The 17691-nt window shown below is 46.0% G+C and overlaps 1 protein-coding gene across 1 annotated transcript; it reads left to right on the top strand.

The window, feature by feature from the left end:
- The first annotated feature begins 2433 nt into the window (after positions 1-2433).
- On the top strand, positions 2434-16548 carry LOC138770365 (cholesterol 24-hydroxylase-like). The gene is made up of 15 exons (XM_069949434.1): positions 2434-2761; positions 4203-4277; positions 4769-4850; positions 6134-6204; positions 6293-6379; positions 7245-7383; positions 7653-7763; positions 9255-9411; positions 10726-10788; positions 11848-11920; positions 12001-12085; positions 12994-13104; positions 14268-14356; positions 14471-14537; positions 16077-16548. Exons 1-15 carry the CDS (start codon positions 2625-2627, stop codon positions 16221-16223), a joined length of 1494 nt encoding a protein of 497 aa, XP_069805535.1. The 5' UTR covers positions 2434-2624; the 3' UTR covers positions 16224-16548.
- Positions 16549-17691: the final 1143 nt, after the last annotated feature.

Below are 17691 nucleotides of genomic sequence, written 5' to 3'. Positions count from 1 at the left end.
ACCCCATCTACAGGTTGTGTGCGGTATTGCAGCAAGAAATATCTCCATGTTACCACCATACTCTTACTGACCAAATCAAGTAAACCGAGACCAATAATTCCAGTATATAAGGGGCAAATATTAACGCCACACAGTGATCACTACTATTACCACCATACTGTTACTGACCAAATCCTGTATACAAAGACCAATAATGCCAACAGTACCAGTTTACAAGGGACAAATAAAAAGGTGTATTACCAGTCGATAAGTGGTTAATTTCATAAACCATTCCATCTGTCCGTCCTATTCACAGGAGCAGAAATACTCTACCCCATCATTGTGCCGCTGCTGGGACTAAGGGAAAACAGTATTGCTGGGACTAAGGGAAAACAGTATTACAGGGATACAGTGGATTTACACCTGGAACCAGAATCATGGCAACACTACAACCCAAGCACCTCAGAATCTGGAAGATCTAGGTCAGGGGTAGGGAACCTTGGCTCTCCAGCTAAAGCTTCGGCTGTCCAGGCATGATGGGAGTTGTAGTTTTTCAACAGCTGGAGAGCCATAGTTCCCTACCCCTGATCTAGCAGTTGAAAGATCAGAGGATGTTGATAGATAATGTGGTGGTGAAAATTGGGTGGGGGGGGGTATAATGTTGTACACTGGGATGCTAAAGTGAGGACTGATAATAAACAAACTAGGATTATTTCTGGTGTTGAATGAACCACCTGAATCCCTATCGTTTCCTGTAGCCAATCTGTTTAGCAAGTCTCTATTTTTATTGAGACTTAAAGGGCTACTACAGAGAAAGAAAAGAATCTTTCAAATCAACTGGTGTCAGAAAGTTATATATATTTGTAATTTACTTCTGTTGTTGTATTCTTTCCAGTTGGACACAGTGCTCTCTGCAGTAGAGAGCACTGTGTCAGACTGGAAAGAATACGCCACTTCCTGCAGGACATACAGCAGCTGATAAGTACTGGAAGATGGGAAGACTGGAGCCTTTTAAATAGAAGCTTTCTGAAACCAGATGATTTGAAATAAAAGGATTTTCCAATATGCTCAGTGCTTCTCTGCCTCAGACTTCTATATAATACTTTTGTACAGCATACAGCAGCTGATAAGTAATGGAAGACAGGAGATTTTTAAGTTATCTAGTTGTCAATGTAAGGTCATATACCTCGCTCTATTGCCTGCCCTGTAAGCCGCAGGATGCATTAACCCTGCAATCTATAGGAAACTATAGACTAAGGAGCACAGGACCTCTGCGTCCCAGCCCTTGCTTGCAGCGGGTTCGGCCATTGGTAAGTGGTATATGGAGCTCTCCCAAACAACCACCGACAGAAGATGATCGTGATAGGGGTCGGGTGAGATGGAATATCACTGCACAACCCCTTTGTTTTAGGAGAGATAAGTCACAGCAAGACCTCTCTGGCTGCAGCTTACCCCTCCTCCTAATGTAGATGTGTATGGGGAGGACGGGCGGCGGGTGATGGCTGAACAATGGTTTGGCCTTCAGTTATTGAAGGTGTATGGGGACCTTTAGATGGGGAGCCTTTAACGCTCCAGCTGTTGCAAAACTACAACTCCCATCATGCCTGAACAGCCTTCGGCTGCCCAGGCATGATAGAAGTTGTAGTTTTGCAACAGCCGAAGGGCTGAAGGTTACCAGTTCCTGCTTTTAGGGTTAGATACAGTAGTCCAGAGGTTAGTAGAAGGGAGGTAGAGCGGTGTGGGGAGGATACAGACAGGTAAGGACACATATACCTCACCGCCAGTAATATAGTGAGGAATCTGGACTTTGAGCTCACGTTGCGATGGCAAAGAAAGCCTATGACCGTAGCGAGATACGTGTGCAAAACATTGTCCAATCACAGCTCCTTATATAGCAGTACCTGTCACTGTATCCCACCTGAAAGGATTAGATACAGTATCTCAGCAGACACTATCATACCTGGTAGGCTCAGCTACACTGGCTAAGCAGATAGTACTGCTGCAAATAACAGTATTGGATACAGACATTCAGCAAATAGTATAAGTGCTAACAGTATCACGTGATAAGATTAGATACAGTATCTCAGCAGACAGTATCGCACCTGGTAGGCCCAGCTACACTGACTAAGCAGATAGTACTGCTGCACATAACTGTATTGGATCCACAAGTCCAGCAAATAGTATAATTACTAACAGTATCACGTGATGAGATTAGATACGGTATCTTAGCACACAGTATTGCACATGATACATGGCCCAGCAGCAGTAGCTGATTATAATAGCCTGGGGCCCTGAGTTCCTGGGGGGCCAATGCCCACCCAAAAAGACTTGTACTTTCAGTGGAGTATTGTGTACTATGAACACCATTCTAGTGTTGCCATAGTTACAGTGGGGTGGGGGGGGCAGGCTTGGTGAACAGCCCTGGGCCTATAGTAAAGTTAATCTGTCCCTGCCCAGCAGTGATTGGACTATATGCACATTTCTCATATAGAGTGACATTGACCGTCCCTCCTCTCCTTATAGATCTCGGCTTCTTCCTGGTTATGGTCGTCCCCTCCTCTTTATGTGTTTCTCTCTGTTCTGTAGCAGATAGTGCTGACACCTGAGCTCAGCCTCCGGAGCAGCGCTCTGTGTGGCCCCTCATCATGACCCTGTGGGCTCTTATATCAGGGGCCCTCCTGCTGCTGCTGGGCCTGGCTGTCATCTGCGTCTTACTCTACTGTGCCCATATACTGTATATCCACAGGAAGTATGACCACATCCCGGGACCCCCCAGAGACAGGTGAGATGGCTGCTGTTATTCTACATTTCAATCTATTGTGATGTTGTATATTTTGCAGTGAAATTATAGAATCCAGGGATTTGATCAAATCCCGGGAAATGATGAAATAAACACGCCGGTTCATCATTTCCCTAGGGATTTGCTCAAATACCTGACCCTTTCAGGGAAATGATGGAATGAACTATCGAGGAGTTGCCCGGTTCTATGTTTGGCAGCGGGGGAGGATAGGGGAACAGAGCAGCACATGTCCCGGCAGGCATATGGCGGCGGGGCAGACGGGGTAGCAGAGCGGCACACCTCCCGGCAGGCATATGGCGGCGGGGCAGACGGTGGAGCAGAGCGGTACACCTCCCGGCAGGCATATGGCGGCGGGGCAGGGGGGGAGCAGAGCGGCACACCTCCCGGCAGGCATATGGTGGCGGGGCAGACGGGGGAGCAGAGCGGCACACCTCCCGGCAGGCATATGGCGACGGGGGAGCAGAGCGGTACACCTCCCGGCAGGCATATGGCGGCGGGGCAGACGGGGGAGCAGAGCGGCACACCTCCCGGCAGGCATATGGTGGCGGGGCAGACGGTGGAGCAGAGCGGTACACCTCCCGGCAGGCATATGGCGGCGGGGCAGACGGGGTAGCAGAGCGGCACACCTCCCGGCAGGCATATGGCGGCGGGGCAGACGGTGGAGCAGAGCGGTACACCTCCCGGCAGGCATATGGCGGCGGGGCAGGCGGGGGAGCAGAGCGGCACACCTCCCGGCAGGCATATGGTGGCGGGGCAGACGGGGGAGCAGAGCGGCACACCTCCCGGCAGGCATATGGCGACGGGGGAGCAGAGCGGTACACCTCCCGGCAGGCATATGGCGGCGGGGCAGACGGGGGAGCAGAGCGGCACACCTCCCGGCAGGCATATGGTGGCGGGGCAGACGGTGGAGCAGAGCGGTACACCTCCCGGCAGGCATATGGCGGCGGGGCAGACAAGGGAGCAGATCGGCACACCTCCCGGCAGGCATATGGCGGCGGGGCAGACGGGGGAGCAGAGCGGCACACCTTCCGGCAGGCATACAGCGTTGGGCGAAGCTGACAGGCTGCGGGAGCAGGAGGCGCGTAGCAGGGGAAATTAGCGGAATGGGGAGCAGAGCGGACAGGCTGGGGTGAGCAGAGAGGCGGTAAGGTAAGGAAATTCTATGTCGCAGGGGGAAATGATAGAGTTCATTCTATCATTTCCCTGAAAGGGGTCAGTGATTTGATCAAATCCCTAGAGAAATGATGGAACGGCGCGGTCATTTCATAATTCCCCGGGATTTGATCAAATCCCTGATTCTATCATTTCACTGCAACATATAGATCTCTGTTTGCGGTCAGTGAATGGAGACATGTAGAAACCTGTATATACCTATTTAGTATAGTCAGACATGAGGTTTTCATGCTTCTATCCTTCTATCCAGCTTTTTTATGGGCCATTCATCCACATTTGTGAACCCGAAGAACAATGGGATCGTTCATGATGTTTTCCTGGAATGGTGAGTAAAATCGCGCAGATTAGAATCGACTGATCAGCAATGAGATCAGATCTTATCAATGTCACATCTTCTGTTACTTAGTTACCGGCTGAGTAACAACCAATATGGCCACAGTTACAGCTCCCATAGGGGGGGCTTCCATGCCATGATACCTGTGCAGTGTCCCACTATGTACCCTGCAGGGCCTGTTGGTTGGGTGGCTCTTGTTTTGATGTGATGTTTTACACTACTTTTGTTTTTAATGTATTCATACCAATACCAGATAAAAGAGTAAAGGTCCCCATATATTTGACACATTTGTCAGCCAAAGCCCCACTTCCGCCCTTTGCAGCGTAATCAGCGTAAACTACTTCACCATTCCTTTCCCAGTCTATTATAGCGCCCCCTATATGATAGGGTGTGTGGACAGGAGGGGTTTTAACTATGTGACTCATGTAAGCAGTTAGTGTAACCCACTAATATCCTCTAATTATTGATATAATGTTTTACAGGGTATTAAAATACGGTCCAGTCTTTCGCATCAATCTCTTACACATAGTGTATGTCATTGTCGCCAGCCCTGACACTATAAAGGTAATATACGAGTCTGTCAATTTCTGCAGCCACCACTAGAGGGAGCTCACAGCAGACACAGAGATTTCAATGAGAGCTGTATGAACCAGTCTGTGAGCCGTCCCTAGAGGTGGCTGCCATGACGTTGTGTAGTAATTCATTACCCGGCTCTTCCCGGGACCCCACCACACCGTACATGCCCAACCATGTGATATTTATGCAAAGAAGGCAAATTCCAGCTAAAGTTATTGAAGCAGAACGTATTTGGCAAATGCATTCATTTAGCAAACTTGCCTCCTCCTGATATGCTACTCTTCCCTCCCATTGTTGACAGCTTATTGTCTAGGTTACCAACCACCACTCTGCTCTAAAAGCTAGACTATTGCTATATATATGTACCAACCAGACCACTGCTTTTAGAGCAGAGTGGTGGTTGGTAGGAGCAGCATATCAGAGGAAGGAGTGATGACTGTATTTGCAAAAATATTTAACTCAATGAGTCCTAACAGCCCTATCCATGTTAGTTGAGATATTAATACCCCTTTAAAGGCATAGTTCAGCGATAATAAACAAACGTTTTTTGTGTCAGAAAAGTTATACAGATTTGTAATTTACTTCTATTTAAAAATCTCAAGTCTTCTAGTACTTATCAGCTGCTGTATGTCCTGCAGGAAGTGTTGTATTCTTTCCAGGCTTCTCTCTGCTGCCACCTCTGTCCATGTCAGGAACTGTCAAAAGCAGGAGAGGTTTTCTATGGGAATTTGCTGCTGCTCTTGACAGTTCCTGGTATGGACAGAGGTGGCAGCAGAGAGGCTGGAAAGAATACACCACGTCCTGCAAAACATACAGCAGCTGATAAGTACTGTAATACTTGATATTTTTTAATAAAAGTAAATTACAAATCTTTGGCACTTTCTAGCACTAGTTGATTTGAATAAAAATTATTTTTGTCTGAAGTAGGCTGCATTTACACGTTCTGTGTTCCGGATGTGGAATGCCTGTAACGGACTCTCCCCCGTCCGTGCAGCATTTGTGATAAGATGCTGGGAGCGGGGGAACTGTACAGATATGCAGTGCACTGTAATGAAACAGCCCGCGCGGCTCTGTCATTACAGCGCAGCGCATATCTGTACAGTTCCCCCGCTCCCAGCATCTTATCACAGATGCTGTACGGGCGGGGGAGAGTCCGTTACAGGCATTCCACGTCCGTGTTTCGTGTGGAACACGGAATGTGTGAATACAGCCTTACCCCTTTAAGCTTTCAGGGTGTATCTAAGGATAATACACGACTTCCACTTTTCTAGGACCTCCTTATGTCCTCCAAGCACCCAAAGGACAAGCTTTATGAGCAGATCTTTCATTTGTTTGGTGTACGGTGAGTAACGTATGTCCTTGTGGTTTACATATTAATATATGATTTATAGCCTTACTATTATTATACTGTTTTTATCACCTTATATTAGATTCTTAGGGAAAGGATTATTGACAGATAGAGACCACGAGCATTGGCACAAGCAGCGACGAATCATGGATCCCGCCTTTAGCCGATCGTAAGTCATTTATTGATAAAGTAGTGGCGTCTTTCACATCTTATATACAAATGTATAACAATGAGTCCTTAAAGGGGTCCTCCATTTTTGGACAATCCCTTTTTGTTAAGATGATCAAACAGTGTCCCACAGCTGAGACCTTCGGAAATCAGATGAACCTGGCATCAAGTGATCAATTCACTCACAGCACCACCACAGGTGACATTAAAGGGTTACTCTGGCAAAAAATCTTTTTCTTTCAAATCAGCTGGTGTCAGAAAGTTATATAGATTTGTAATTTTCTTCTATTTAAAATTCTTAAGTCTTCCCGGACTTATCGGCTGCTGTATGTCCTGCAGGAAGTTGTGTATTCTTTCCAGTCTGACACAGTCCTCTCTTCTGCCAACTCTGTCCATGTCAGGAATTGTCCAGAGCAGGAGAGGTTTTCTATGGGGATTTGCTGCTGCTCTGGACATATCCTGACATGGACAGAGGTGGCAGAAGAGAGCACTGTGTCGGCCTGGAAAGAATAAACCACTTCCTAGAGGACATTCAGCAGCTGATAAGTACTGGAAGACTTGAGATTTTTAAAGAGAAGTAAATTACAAATCTATATAACTTTCTAAAATCAGTTGATTTTGAAAGAAAAGCTTTTCGCTGAAGTACCCCTTTAAGTCTAACAAAGCTAACACTGAGATCAATAGGCTCTTTGTGTGATGCTTGGACACGCTGGGTCCTCCAGAGTAAGAGACACTCTTTACAGCTGCTCTCCTTGCTGGAAAATTGGAACACCCATCTATTTAAATTGTTGCTTTACATATTTTATGCCAGCTGAGGGCAGCCTTATAAAAGAGAGATTTTAGCTTATTGGGATTTTTCGGTCCAGGTATCTGATGGAGTTAATGGGAACGTTCAATGAAAAAGCGGAGGAGCTGATGGAGCGGCTGACTGCGCTGGCCGATGAGAAAACAGAAGCCAGGATGCACGAATTGTTTAACAAGATGACCCTGGATGTGATCGGCAAGGTGAGACTTCACAGCCGTTGTGAAACTACAAATCCCAGCATGCCCAGCAGTTATGGAGGGCCATAGTTGGACACTATTAGCCTTATAAACTGGACCCACTGATTGATTGCAGATGGTAAAGATCACGGGTTCCATTTTCTTCTGTACTAACTAATCTTTCACTCTAGCACCCCCGCAGGGCCAAGGTGGAACTGCATCTTTCAATGCACAGCTACTGATTGGTTGAATTTGTCATGGCTCCAGTGAGTCTTATTCTGTATATTCCACAGGTGGCATTTGATATGGAGTTGAACTGTCTACACGATGACCAGACGCCATTCCCACAGGCCATTCTCCTGAGTATGCAAGGCATGGTGGAGATGAGGAACCCCCTGGTGAAGGTTGGTGCATCGGCAGCATTTGAAGGGGTACTCCAGCGAAAATCTTTATCTTTCAAATCAACTGGTTTCAGAAAGTTATATAGATTTGTAATTTCTGTTCCCATACTTATCAGCCACCTCTGTCCATGTCAGGAACTGTGCAGAGCAGGAGAGGTTTTCTATTGGCATTTGCTACTGCTCTGGACCGTTCCTGACATGGACAGAGGTGGCAGCAGAGAGCACTGTGTCAGACTGGAAAGAATACACCACTTCCTGCAGGACATACAGCAGCTGATAAGTATGGGTAGACTTGAGATTTTTAAGTAGAAGTAAATTACAAATCTGTATAGCTTTCTGACACCAGTTGATTTGAAAGAAAAATATTTTAGCTGGAGTACCCCTTTAATATGGGGGGGGGGGTTAAATAAGCACCCACCACCACCAAACTTTGCATATTATTCCACATAGATATTGCATGTTATGATTTGTATTTTAGGCCCATTTAACACTGTCAGTGTGAAAGCTGCTTATCATGGCTCCAGCAGTACAATAGAGCTGTCGGTCTAGCAGGCTGTAAAGCATGGATGGGGAACGTTCAGCCCTCCAGCTGTTGCAAAGCTTCAACTCCCATCATGCCTGGACGGCCTTTGGGGTCACGGAGCGATAATCAGCCGATTCGGCCCTATTCAGCCGATTGCTCAGTGGAATAGAGAGAACGATCAACCGATGATTGTGTAATCGGCTGATTGTTCATTTAGGTTCAAACCTAAAATCATCGGTCGCCACCCGCACATTGCTATTCCAGGTAGCGATGCGCGGGTGGCAACCGACGATTTAAAAATACCATACTTTACCTGTCCAGGCTGCAGGTCTTCTCCTTCTCCTCGGGTCCCGCGCCGCTGCAGCTGACAGACCGCTCAGCTAATCACTGGCTGGGACCACCGCGTCCAGTGATTGGCTGAGCGGTCTGTCAGTTCAAACAGGCCGTTTCCGAAGCTGCTGTAGCTCGGGACCGGGAGAAGGAGAAGACCTGCAGCCTGGACAGGTAAAGTATGAAACAAGGGCTGCAAGGACATTGGTAATGATGTGCTTGCAGCCCTCGCTAAACTATTGTCGGGCCGTGGAATAGGCTCATTTACATCATTGATCGGGTCTGGTCGGCCCATGGAATAGGACCCTTTGGCTTTTGCAACAGCTGAAGAGCTTTTCCCATCCCTGCTGTAAAGAAAGATCCTTCCCTTACCAGTATTCAGTATAGCCTGACATCTAGTGGTCAATGTGTAAATTGCAATAGATCTTATATTACACAATTACAGTATCCAGGCTGTTCGTTCTGACTGTTGTTGTGTAATACTCTCCCATTAATATAGGAACCTGCCATAGGTGATGGAAACAGTATGTGTGTCATAGCACCTACACGTATGATCTATCACCTCAAGTGTCTTATAGATGTGAATTACCTGCATAATCTGAACCTCCAGGCTGATCTGAGTCTCTGATTTCCATGTAAAGTTTCTCCCATCAAAAAAAAAAATTATCCATGAAGTCCAAGATGCCGTCCGCCTGCTACGTAAGACGGGGAAGGAATGCATTGAGAGGAGACAGAAGATGATACAAGATGGAGTGGAGGTTCCTAATGATATACTGACCCAGATACTCAGAGGAGCCGGTAGGTGTCTATAATGCTCTGTACTAGTCTAGGAGTGGCGGGGATCGGACTGTGTTCTGCTCAACCAGATCAGAGAGTGCCAGGTTTGGGTAATACAAGCCCCAGGCCTTTACTACTGAGTGTAACAGACTTCGCGAGACCTCCCAGTATAGCCGTGCATAAGTCAGTAAGATACTTCAGCTTCCCTGCTCTTTGTCTTACTAGGGATCCCTTCCTTGCTGTGGTAACTATCCTGAGAATACTTATGCCCCTATTCCACGAGTCGTTTGGAGGAGCAAACGAGCGCTATTAGCGCTCGTTTGCTCCTCGTTCCCCGCTCGCTGCCGCCGCTGTTCAACGCGGCGGCAGCGAGCGGGTGAGTGCGGGAGGGGCGGCGGGGAGCTGCTGGGGGGGCTGCCCGGGTGATCGCTGATCGTCCGGGCAGCCCATAGGATACAGCAGCGCCTGCTGCCGATGCTCCTATTCAACGGAGCGACGGCAGCAGATCGCTGCTATATCAGTCGCTTGTTTTTCAACATGTTGAAAAACAAGCGACTGCAACGATCAGCCGACATGAACGATGTCGGCTGATCGTTGCACTCTATTCCACGGGACGAATATCGTTCGTAGCGGCCGATATCGGCCGAATACGAACGATATTGCTCCTCTAAACGACCCGTGGAATAGGGCCATTAGAGAAGGATCCCTGGGGTGGACAAGGTGTACAATACCCCTCCTGAGGGTTTAGCAGTACATCTTGCAGAAAGTCTCTCTCATAGGAAAATCTCTCTCTTGGCTCTAGGTCCTGACAAGGGCTCTGGCCTCACTGCAGCAGGAGCTCTCTCTCTTGTCTGGTTCTTTCTCACCATACACTGACAAAAGAATCCTCCCAATCCAACCCCACCACCATCACCAGGAACCAACTGGGTTTATATAGGGCTGACCGGGTCTAACCTCCTATTGGTGGGGCTGTGTGGAGAAAGGAGAGGGAAGAAGTGTAGTTGGCCGAGAGTCGTGTGAGGTACCTGCACCTGTGATTGGTCAAACAGTGAATAAAACAAGATAGAAGGTTAACCTATTACCTTCAGCTGTGCTCATATACTCAAACAGTATAACAGAAGAGTGAGACATCTAGTGGGGAAAAACACAAACAACACCTTCATCCCCTTAGTGATACTTTACCCTGGTGGTATACTTAGCGGACCACCTGTACCGGGACACTACAGTGGTCCATGTGCCTGTGGGTCCCATACTCCACATTTGGTGAGTCTCTATTTGACTCCTCTTGAGAGATGGACTATTGTAATCCAGCTCAAACTCTTGTTCTTTTTACAGTTCTGGAAGACGACTGCGATATTGAGGTCATGATAGACAACTTTGTCACCTTCTTCATCGCTGGTTGGTAATCCTGATATATCTGTTCAAAAGGGGGCATCAGTACAGCTACACTATGGTCAGCGACCTCATCCTTGCTTTACCCTGCAGCTTTGCTCATTCGTCCAAATATTCCACAATTAATGGGGCTATTGCACACACTGGGTTAGTTTTCTCACTAGGACATGTAAGTGAATCTCTTATTGCATTGCTTCAGTAAATAGGGAGAGCTGCAGGGTAAAGCAAGGTGGTAAAAGTAGTCATAGAATAAGGGCCCTATTCCACAGAACGATTATGGTTCGGATAATCGTCAAATCGTTAAGAACAAAGCGATAATCGTTCGGTTGAATAGCAGTTAACGATTAAACGACGAACGAGAAATCGTTGCTCGCATATTGAGACCTAGACCTATTTTTATCGTCGCTCATTCGCAAATGGTTTGCATGGAATAAAACGTTGTTCCGTCATTCGTAGTAGTGACGAACGCAATAGCAACTACAAGACGACCGCAAGAGCGGTCATAAGTGACAATCATTGTTCCGTGTAATTGGGTGAACGATTTCAGGTTGGTCACAATAGCGGTCATTTGAGATTGTTAATCGCTAACGATTATCCGAGCAATCGGAATAGAGCCTTAAAGGGGTAGTGCACAAAAAAAAAAATTCTTTCAAATCAACTGCTGCCATTAAGTGCCAGAGATTTGTAATTTACTTCTATTAAAAAATCTCAAGCCTTTCTGTACTTATCAGCTGCTGTGTGTCCAGCAGGAAGTGGTGTTTTCTTTCCTGTCTGACACAGTGCTCTCTGTTGCCTCCTCTGTCCATGTCAGGAACTGTCCAGAGAAGGAGCAAATCCCCATAGAAAACCTCTCCTGCTCTCCAGACTGGAAATAATACCACTTCCTGCTGGGCATACAGCAGCTGATAAGTACTGGAAGGCTTGAGATATTTTAATAGAAGTAAATTACAAATCTCTGGCACTTCATGGCAGCAGTTGATTTGAAAGAAAATTTTTTTTTGGTGCACTACCCCTTTAAGGAAAGTCAATGAGAGCGGCCTCTTTTTTAATTATACTATTCCTCAGGACAAGAGACGACCGCCACTCAGTTAGCGTTTGCAGTGCAGGAATTGGCGCGAAATCCGGAAATACTGACCAAGTGAGTAAATGTGGGCTGTCATGCGGCATGTCATCACACATTGGGAGGGTACATGAGTTTTGTATCTCATTGATGTGCAGGGCCCAGGCCGAGGTGGATGAGGTCATTGGCGCCAAGAGACATATCGAATACGAAGATCTCCCCAAACTACGGTACCTGTCCCAGGTAAGACTCTGGGCAGCTTCACCCTCTTTAAGTTTACAACATGGTGCAACAACAGATGTTATAGTGTCACCATATAAATTACATAAGATGATGATATATGTGTACTATATGGCACTTTTATACAGGCACCATATGGCAGTATTAGGTAGGCACCGCATACCATTGTGTGTGCACTGTATGATATATCTGTACTAGAGAGCACATTTAAATAGGCACCATATGGCAGTAGTAGGTGGCAATTATTTATTGTTTGGGCATTGTATGGTGTTGGTATAGTGTACTACAGTGCACTTGTATATCGTTGTTATCTCAACGCTATGTAATGTAATATATGTGTACAAGGTGGTACTTTTATGCAGGCACCATATGGCAGCATTAGGTGTGACTATATTTCATTATTAGGACACTATGGTGTTATATATTTATACTACATAGTGCACCCTATGGCAGTATTATGTGGCTACCATATTGGAGCACTACTTGACACTTACTGTAAGTATTTACTGCATGTCACTATTATTTAAGCCCTGTATATCGGTATTATTTGGATAACATTTAGTACTATTATTTGCCTCTGATGGTTGACCCATCTAGGAAGTGTGTGGTCCGTGTATAGCAGGAGTTCTACATGTCGCTGCCGGATTCAGCTGGCTACTGTTTGGCATCTGAAATGTAAAAGAAACCTCTGTAATATCGATAATACGATGTAGCTGTAGTAATGCAGACTACAATGAAGTGCCATCCATGCACATCAGAGAGTCTCTGTTCACATAATGATTGAGCAAAAACCAGTGAGAGAGGCTGAAAAAAAATCCAGCTGAATTATGAATGCAGCTCTGAAGGTGTTCAGTAGCATTGCATAGCATGCAGCAGGATGCTTCTACCTGTATTCCCTTTTGCCTTTTCAGGTGCTGAAGGAGACTCTTAGGCTGTACCCCAGCTTGCCAGGAACCAATCGATTTATAGAAGATGATCTTATCGTTGAGGGGGTCAGGATCCCAAAAAATACCACAGTAATGGTAGGACTCGATGGGGGAGATTTATGAAAGTGTGTAAATATACACCTGGTGTAAACTGCCCACAGCAACCAATCACAGCTCAGCTTTCAGCTCTGGTAGGACAAAAGTGGAACTTTGATTGGTTGCAGTGGGCAGTTTACACCAGGTGTATATTTACATCCTTTCATAAATTTCCATTGATATCTGCAAATAGTTACAATGGAAATCAGTCGCTAACAGTACTAATCCTATGGAAAGAGTATGGTATATAATGGAGAATGAAGCACTGTAAGGCTGGGTTCACACTATGTAAGAAACGGGCCGTTCTGTGACCCTGCCGTGTCACAGAACGGCCAGTGGCGTTGAAGTTCATCCCGGCCGGTACTGCAGTACCGGCTGGATTAACCTAATTTCTTTAGATTTTGAATGTGGGCGTGTTCCGGTGTGCCCACATTTAAAATCACCATAGCACACAATGTAAAGTCTGGCTGGAGCCGCACTTTACATTGTCTGAACTGGTAAGGCCCTATTCCACGGCCCGACTGTGAGGAGCAAACGAGCGCTGTCAGCCATTACATGCTGCGGCAGAGAGCGGGTGAGTTCGGGAGGGGCTGCGGGGCGCTTCAGGTGGGCTGCCCGGGTGATCGCTAGATCATCCGGGCAGCCCATAGAGGATAGTGGCTGTCTGCTGACGCCGCTCATATTCCATAGAGCGACTGCAGCAGATCGGTGCTATCACAGTCGTTTGTCTTTCAATATGGTTGAAAGACAAACAACAGCAATGATCAGCCAACATGAACAATGCCGGCTGATCGTTGCCTTCTATTCCACTGGACGATTATCGGGCAATCCGTGGAATAAGGCCTTTAGTGTTGTGAGGTTTCTGTTTAATAAATAGCGGCCGCACAAAACTGACAGGTCAGTTTTTTCTGCATCCACAAGGAATCCCAGCCGGAGTGTATACTGAGCGTATACACTCCGTCCGTGATTCCATTACAATCAATGTAATCAGCAATTTCATTAGAAACCGGCCGCAGTTGCAAAACTGCAATTACAGCCATTGTTTAATGAAATTACACTTTGTGTGAACATAGCCTAAGACTGTATCAAACATGATAGGCTTAGATACAGTAGCCAAAAGCATAATCATAGACTACTCTGATTCCCTTGTTCTGTATCACCAGGTGAGCACATACATCACAGGGAGGATGGAGGAGTTTTTCCCAGATCCTCTCACCTTTGATCCAGACAGGTTCAGCCGCGATGCCCCAAAGTGAGTTACCCAGCTGCGGGATGTAAGGGTTAATAAGTGTACCAGGACTGCTCCATGTTACCTCTTCTGGGGGTCTCGCTGTCACTGTAATGTATGTGTATTTTTTCCCTTCAGGCCTTACTTCACATATTTTCCATTCTCTATGGGGCCGCGGTCCTGTATCGGACAGGTGTTCGCCCAGGTAGGTGGATTCCTACGAGAACTGGCGACATAACAGATATCATGGCTCATAAATGATATAGCGCCTGTTTTTAGGGGAAGACTAACTGCACAATACTGGGTGGATATGAGGCAGTATTATGGATGCTGTATAATATAGCGGTACTATTTGGGATGTACATGACGGTATTATATGGACTGTATGTGTTTGACATGGCCCCTGTGCTGCCACCAGTGGTTGTGTTGGGAATTGCAAGACTGCTCTGTACTTGAACTCACCATATTTTTAGTAGCTGCATTGTTGTCCCTTTCAAGTGACTGGTTGAAAGCTGCAGGTCATTGCTTCACTAATATACAAGAGTCCCTGCTCTGTACAGAGTGTCCCTTTCAAGAGCAAGTTTGTCGCTCTTCTGCCCCTGACCTAAAGGAGTTAGGTGTCAATGCTGGGCATCAATGATAAGTTCTTATGGGACCAGACACTAAGCAGTGATCTGTATAGATCTCTGCTTCCTGTAGTTCTTACTCATTGGGCTGCAAGCAATGCGTCTGACTCTGGACCAACAAGAAAGGGGTTAAGTGGCAATGCACAGCATCCTGGCTCTTTTGTAAGGAGTAAGTTGTAATAGAAGGAGGAGTAGGGAGTAAGCAGTCTATATAGTCTATATAGATAGCTGCTTACTGTGGAGGTGTCAAAATGGCAGGAGTTCTTCTCTTCAGTGCAGACCTAACACTTATACCTTGTTGCTCCTGTCTGTATGAGGGGCGTCTTCAGCTGTACTGCAGCCTCTGGGGATCACCTGATGGTCACAGGTTGCAGTAAGGGAGAAGATGCCAAAAGCAGTTGCAGGGAGGGGTGAGTGTTAGACTGTGTTCCCCCATTGTGTTTTTGAAGCATTCTTAACCTTTTACAGAAAATACAATGTGAGAGCACAGCCTTTCAGCATTTTCTGGAAGTTCATCCCCACCGTACTAGTGGCTGCGGTTACTGCATGTGGTTGTGGACTGCAGGCAGAACCTGGACATACCAAATTACACTGCCAAGTCCACTGCCACTGCCAATTTACAGCTATGTTCACAACATAAAATAAAGGTAAAATACAGGGCGCTGTTTTTCAATCAGTTCACTGCGTGTGAACATAGCTCGAAGGTGGACTCAGACCAAGTGCTGTTCAGGGGAAAAAAATCCAATAAAACGCCCAAATTGGCACTGTGGCCAGATGTTAGCTGAAGAGTCAATTGACAAGAATGAAACGCCATACCCACAGAATGTATTTGAGTGTGCCAATTCTTCAGGGCAGTTCAACTTTTTTCTGCTCTTTTGCAGTTTACTGGGTTTTTTTTGTTTGTTTTTTTAATAAATCATTTTTCCTCCCATAGACTTCTATAGGGGGCTCTACTGATAAGTAATATACAGAACAACAGATATCCGGGACAGGAAGACTAGAGATCCACTGTACCCAGTAGTCTAGAAATTCCGATTATCCTGCATCCCGATAGTCCGACCATTAGAACTTTGCATTTCTTCTGGATATTTCCTCCTCTTCTCTCCACTTTACTGCAGATGGAGGCCAAAGTAGTGATGGCGAAGCTGCTGCAGAGATTCCAGTTCCAGCTGGTGGAGGATCAGACCTTCAAGATCCTGGATATGGGAACTCTGCGCCCCATGGAGGGTACAAGGTGTCATCTGAGAGTCCGAGAGAAGCAGTAAAGGCATTGGGAACTTTTTTCTTTCTACGCATTTGTTTTTGTTTTTCATACTTTTTTGTCACATTGTATCAGTGCAATTCAGTTTTTGATAAAAATTTTAGAAAATTTCCACATGTGCAAAGCTGCAGTCAAGAGGGGGGGGGGGCTAAAGCAATTAAATGATTTTAGTTACAGTAATTTGCACTGACTTTGATGTTGTTAACAAGTCTTTTACTGTTGATCCTAGTAAGAAAATCCCAATAAAATCCTCTGTGATGTGATCATAAAACATGGAGACTGAGACACTTGATAAAGAGACCAGACCGGTCTCGAAACGCGTTGTGTAGCTGGCATAATTCTTTTAATAAATTTTATGATATTTTATATCACTATTACCCCTTGGACCTGCGCCTGTTTTAACCTCCTCGAAGTTGAGGAGGATATTTAGTGTCTTTAATCCCTGTGGGGATTAGTCGGGAGTGGCTGCGGTTCATTTACAAGCTATCAGTTAGAATTGTGCCTTATACCGGCAGAACCTACTCAGGTGAGAGTTCTATGTGCTTACTTTCAAGACTTCAGCCCTGTCTGAATTGCGCTATGGAGCGCTGTCTTATATTTTGTTTCTAGTAATAGTTGCGGGTTGGGATCCTTTTACTATACTCCGTGAAGTTACATTGTAAATTATTGCAATAAACATGTTCTACTGCTGATAATCACCTGGCCCGATTGTGTAGTCTAGACATTGACCAGAGCACATGCAGCTAGACACAGTTTCTTCTCAAGTAACCTCACAACACACTATGCAGTGTTAAGCCTTCACTAGAGAGGACAAGTTAGGGATCATCTCAACCCACGCCGTGGACAACGAGAGACACAGTGCAGGACAGTATCCATAAAGAAGTAAGGAATTGATTCGGATAGAGCAAAGTTGCTAGAAGCCTATGAATTCTATCTCGCAGTGCGGGTGTAAGCAGGGAACCTTCAGCATTCCGCTCATCCCAGGTAAAAGGGTCTGGGGCTTGTGTCACTCTCTAGGACAGGTCACTCGACACTGGTGTGCAATAGGTGGTGCAAAGACCAAAGAGTCAAAACACAGGCACAAGTATTCTCTCTCTTTTCAAGTATTCTTCTATTTCTGCCTCCGAAGTTCCGGCAGAGCACAGTACTACATTGGGTTGGGACTCTCTCGACATCCTCCTCTCTACTCTTCTGATCCTCTTTTCTACTTCTCATCACGCAACCTAGTCAGCACGACTGTACCACTACTTCTATTCTCAGTACAGATCTGAACTCTAAAGTATTAAGTAACTTATCAAGTGTAAAGTATTGTATAAAGGAAAAGTTGTATTATCTGCTGTCTAACTCTAGTATCTTCAGAGTAAGATTATATTTATGCTAAAGAAACTCTGTGATTTCTTGTCAAGCAGCGACACAACACACACACCTTTCTATTGACCCATATTGACCTGATTATAAGCTACTCACTAAAG

Source organism: Dendropsophus ebraccatus, chromosome 13, assembly GCF_027789765.1.
Source record: "Dendropsophus ebraccatus isolate aDenEbr1 chromosome 13, aDenEbr1.pat, whole genome shotgun sequence".
NCBI classification, from domain to species: Eukaryota; Metazoa; Chordata; class Amphibia; order Anura; family Hylidae; genus Dendropsophus; species Dendropsophus ebraccatus.
This window is presented reverse-complemented; position numbering and strand designations above follow the sequence as displayed.